This window comes from Palaemon carinicauda, chromosome 5 (assembly GCF_036898095.1).
Source record: "Palaemon carinicauda isolate YSFRI2023 chromosome 5, ASM3689809v2, whole genome shotgun sequence".
Lineage (NCBI taxonomy): Eukaryota > Metazoa > Arthropoda > Malacostraca > Decapoda > Palaemonidae > Palaemon > Palaemon carinicauda.
The window spans coordinates 128724301-128728885 of record NC_090729.1 but is presented as its reverse complement, the minus strand read 5'-3'; the positions used below and the strand labels follow the sequence as shown (position 1 = coordinate 128728885).

The following is a 4585-nucleotide window of genomic DNA, read 5'->3' as shown; positions in this document are numbered from 1 at the left end:
CCATTTTTTCTTTGAAAACATGTCCTCTTTTACAAAATTACCTGGAGGAGGCAAGACTACCTTAGACTTCAATGTCAGAAAATGATTAGGTGTCAAAGGTTCAACATTTAAAGGATCATTCAAGTTATCTGTGGATAATGGTCGCCCGTTTACATTATTTTCTGCTTCAGTCATGAATGTTCTCAAAGATTCATCGTCTAAAATTTTACTATTGTTAGATAGCAATACATTCAAAATATTTCTAACAGATCTTATTTGTCTCTCCCAAACACCACCCATATGACTTGCATGAGGTGGGTTCATTTTAAATGTTATAAAATCACATTGGTCCTTTAATAATTCATTTTTAATATTTTCAACCTTCATTTCTCAGAGGCACTTTGCAAACTCTTCTCTTGCACCAATAAAGTTGCTACCTTGATCTGAACGCAGTTGTGCGCAATGGCCTCTTCTACAAACAAATCTCCTATAAGCATTTAAGAAGGAGTCTGTACTGAGAGAATGGGCAGTTTCAATGTGTATTGCCCTAGTTGACATACATGTAAATAATACACCATACCTTTTGAGCTCTTTTCTACCTTCCTTAATTATAAATGGACCAAAATAATCAACTGCACTGTAAGTGAATGGAGAAGACATTTCTACCCTATCCTTTGGTAAATCGGCCATCTTCTGTGTAAGAGTATCATGTCTAATTTTTCTACAAGTTACACATTTTGATATATGTTTCGCTACTAAGGATGATCCACTTATAATCCAGTAACCACTAGATCTAATTTCATTTAAAGTTAAATTTCTACCTTGATGGTGTACTTTATTATGATAGTGACAGATTATCAATTCAGTAATATGACTATTCTTTGGTAAAATCACAGGATATTTTACATGGACATCAAAATTACTTCTGTGTAATCTACCACCCACTCTTATTAAGCCATCACTACCAATAAATGGATCAAGCTTGTACAAATTGCTAGATTTCCTTAAACATTTATCAAATTTGTTATTGCTTATACTTAACAACTGATATTCATATTGAAAAGCTTCTCTTTGGAATAATTTTATAATGTTAATTTCTGCCTTGAGTAGCTCTTCTACAGACACATGAACATACTCAGTATAAAATGATTTCTGTTTCAATTTATCAATAAACCTATTACATAAAGCTAATTACCTTCTGGCACGTGTCCAATCTGAGAAGTAATTAAGTCTGGTAAGTATGGTAGCATAATTATTATCATCAGTGTTAATTGCCAGTGACACTTTCTTTAATTCTGGATCTTCATCTGCAACTTCAAATGAACATAAAGTTTCATTGTCAGCATTATCATGTTTTAAGAATTCAGGTCCATGCCGCCACATATAGTTACTAGTCAGATTATGAACAGACATGCCTCTTGAACATAAATCAGCAGGATTATCACTTGAGGAAACATATCTCCATTGTTCAGGTAAGGTGTGATTTCTGATATGCGCAACTCTGTTTGCAACGAAAACCTTAAACTGTTTACATTGATTAGCTATGTATCCAAGAACAATTGTACTATCTACCCAAAATACTTCTTTTCTAATATTGACCTTCAACTCCTTTTTTAAGAAATAACTCTCTTTCACTGATGCTAATGCAGCAGTGAGTTCTAACCTAGGTATTGTAAAGTTTTCAAGGGAGACACTCTTGATTTAGCCATAACTAACCTAGTATGTACTTGTCCATTTGTATCTGTCATTCTTAAGTATGAGCATTGACCATAACCCTTCTCACTAGCATCAGAAAAATGATGCAATTCATAGTCTGACATTCATGTTGGCTGGTTTATAACATCTCTCAACTTTAATATCTTTCAATTTGGGTAATTGACTTAACCAGTTTTCCCATTCAGTAATTACAGTTTCAGGAATAGGATCATCCCAGCCAAGGTCTTGTTTACATAGGGTTTGCAAAACTTTCTTACCTGTAAGAATGAATGGGGATATCATGCCCAGAGGATCAAAAATAGAGCTAACTATGGATAAAACATTCCTTCTAGTACTAGGCCTTTGACTGGGTTTGACATTAAAATTAAATGTATCTGTTTCAGTACACCAATCCATACCTAATGTTCGTTCCACTGGCAATTTATCTTTCGTTAAATCAAGATTCTTAACTGATTGAGCAACTTCATCAGGACACATAGCCTTTAAAACTTCAGCATTATTGGCAACAAATTTGTGCAAATGGAAACCACCCCTTTTACATATCATCTGACTGTCTTTGGCTAAGTTTATGGCTTCCTCCACTGTAGCTACAGACTTTAAGCCATCATCCACATAAAAGTCTTCTTTATCCTTAAATCTATCAGCAGCAGCTTTCAAAGCATAGTTTGCTACTGATGGAGAGCTTCTAGCACCAAATAGATGAACAGTCATCCTATATTGAACAATGTCGCCATCTAAATCATGGTTATCAAACCACAGAAATCGTAAAAGATTCCTGTGTTCTTCATTTACTAAAACTTGGTGATACATTGCTTCTATATCACAAGTAAATGCAACAGAATGATTTCTAAATCTACACAAAATACCAGCTAGACTATTTGACAAGTCTGGTCCCTGAAGTAAACAATCATTCAAACTTACATTTTTATACATAAAAGAGCAATCGAATACTACTCTGATTTTGTCAGTCTTTCTGGGATGGTAAACCCCATGATGTGGCACAAACCAAACCTTTCCATTAGTTAGGCATGTTTCATTCAAAGGAACCCTTTCAGCATAACCCTTATCAATCATATTCTTCATGAAATTTATGTAATCATTTTTCATGCTTACATTCTTCTGAAGCTTTTGTTTTAAGTTGGATAGTCTTTTCTGGACTACTAACTTATTATCTGGAAACTGAATACCACCTCCTTTGAGTGGCAATGGAATTTTAAACTGTTTACCATCAATAATCTTAATACCATTACTAACAATTTCAATAAACTGTCTTTCTTCTACTGACAAAGCTACCTCATCGTCACTAACATTACTTATGAAATCAGATTCAAACATCTCTCTGACATGATGAGGCTCATACACTTCTTTTACTTTGGTTGGTACTGTAAAAATGTTATTTGATATCATGGAATTTATTTCAATTTCTTCAACTACAGTTCTATTAACAACAAAATCACTTTCTAATTCTCATTGACATTTACATTACCAATAATTCCCCATCCAAGAGCTGTTCTCTGACCATAGGGCTCATTTCCAGACCTAGGAATGATTTCTAAAGGTTTGACAGCTTTTATACAGTTTATACCTATCAATAGACCTATCTCAATGTCAGGATTATACTCTACTAGCCTTCCAGCAATTTTCTTAAGATGAGGCCATCTTAAAGCTGAACATTTTTTAGGGATTTGTGCTCTTCTTGCAGGAATAGTTTTTCTAGAGTAGACACATGGTAAATTTACAGTACTATTTTCATTTATGCCCTTCACTGATAAACCAAATACTTTAGTACTTGTTATAGCCTCTTCACCCAGTATAGTCGCTATCTTGATGACAGAATCTTGGCCATTGACATTCATATACCTTAGGACACTTTCTTTGATAAAACAAGCATCTGACTGATCATCCAATACTGCATATACAATGACCTTATTATTTGTATTCCTATGGCTTAACCAAACAGGTACAATCATTGAGTGAACATCAGCTGAAAAATATCTGTTAACATTAATTCTATTAGCTACAGCTACAGCCTGTTCTTGTTGGGTATCACCAAAACTTGGTTTTTTATTCAAGTTTTCATCGTGGAGAATTGTTGGGTGCCATCTCTTGCATTTAATACATTTCCTTGGTCTTTTACAATACCTTGAATAATGACCAATCTTGAAACAACCCCTACACATCTTTTTATCTGTCAAATATTGGTTTCTTTGAGCAAGATCAAGTTTTAAGAACTCTGGGCATTTTTCCATATCATGGTTTTGTCTACAGTAATAGCATGTAAATCCTACATTCATTTTACTCTCGGTTTGTTTTTCATTTTTAGATTTATTTTCATCAGATGCAGCATTTGTAATATTATTAACTTCATTAAGTTTAGTAGCAAATGATGTACGCCTTGCAACCTTACTTTGTGGTTGTTTTTCTTTAGGTGTAAATACTGTATCTCTCCTATTAAGTGCACTGTAAGATGAAGTTGGATTACATGCCTTATTGGCTTCATCACTTATGAACCTTGTAAACTCTTCAAAAGATGGATATTCCTCTTCATCAATTGTGATTCTTTTAGTTACTATACAATTCCATCTCTCTGCAATTTGGGCAGGCAACTTCTGTAACATAAGTTTGTTTTCCTTAGGATCGTTAAGAATTGCTAAGTGCTTTATGATTCCCATGGCAGTTTTACAGTGTTCTAAGAAATCAGAAAATTTCCTCAAACCTGGACCATCATTAATTGTAATCTTAGGCCAACCTTCAAGCTTGCTTCTAAAGGCATCAGCAACAATAAATTTATTTCCAAACCTATCATGAAGTATCTTCCAAGCTTTGTCGTAAGCCTATTGGGTCCCAAAAGAAATAAGATTATCAATGGCAGTTTTAGCTTGACCATCCG

General features: G+C 34.1%; 1 protein-coding gene across 1 annotated transcript; it reads right to left on the bottom strand.

The window, feature by feature from the left end:
- Nucleotides 1–1785: 1785 nt before the first annotated feature.
- LOC137641132 (uncharacterized) lies at nucleotides 1786–4367 on the bottom strand. The gene is made up of 4 exons (XM_068373575.1): nucleotides 3182–4367; nucleotides 2809–3077; nucleotides 2094–2589; nucleotides 1786–1952 (listed from the first exon to the last, which is right to left on the bottom strand). The coding sequence occupies exons 1-4, from the start codon at nucleotides 4365–4367 to the stop codon at nucleotides 1786–1788; spliced, it is 2118 nt and encodes a 705-aa protein (XP_068229676.1).
- Nucleotides 4368–4585: the final 218 nt, after the last annotated feature.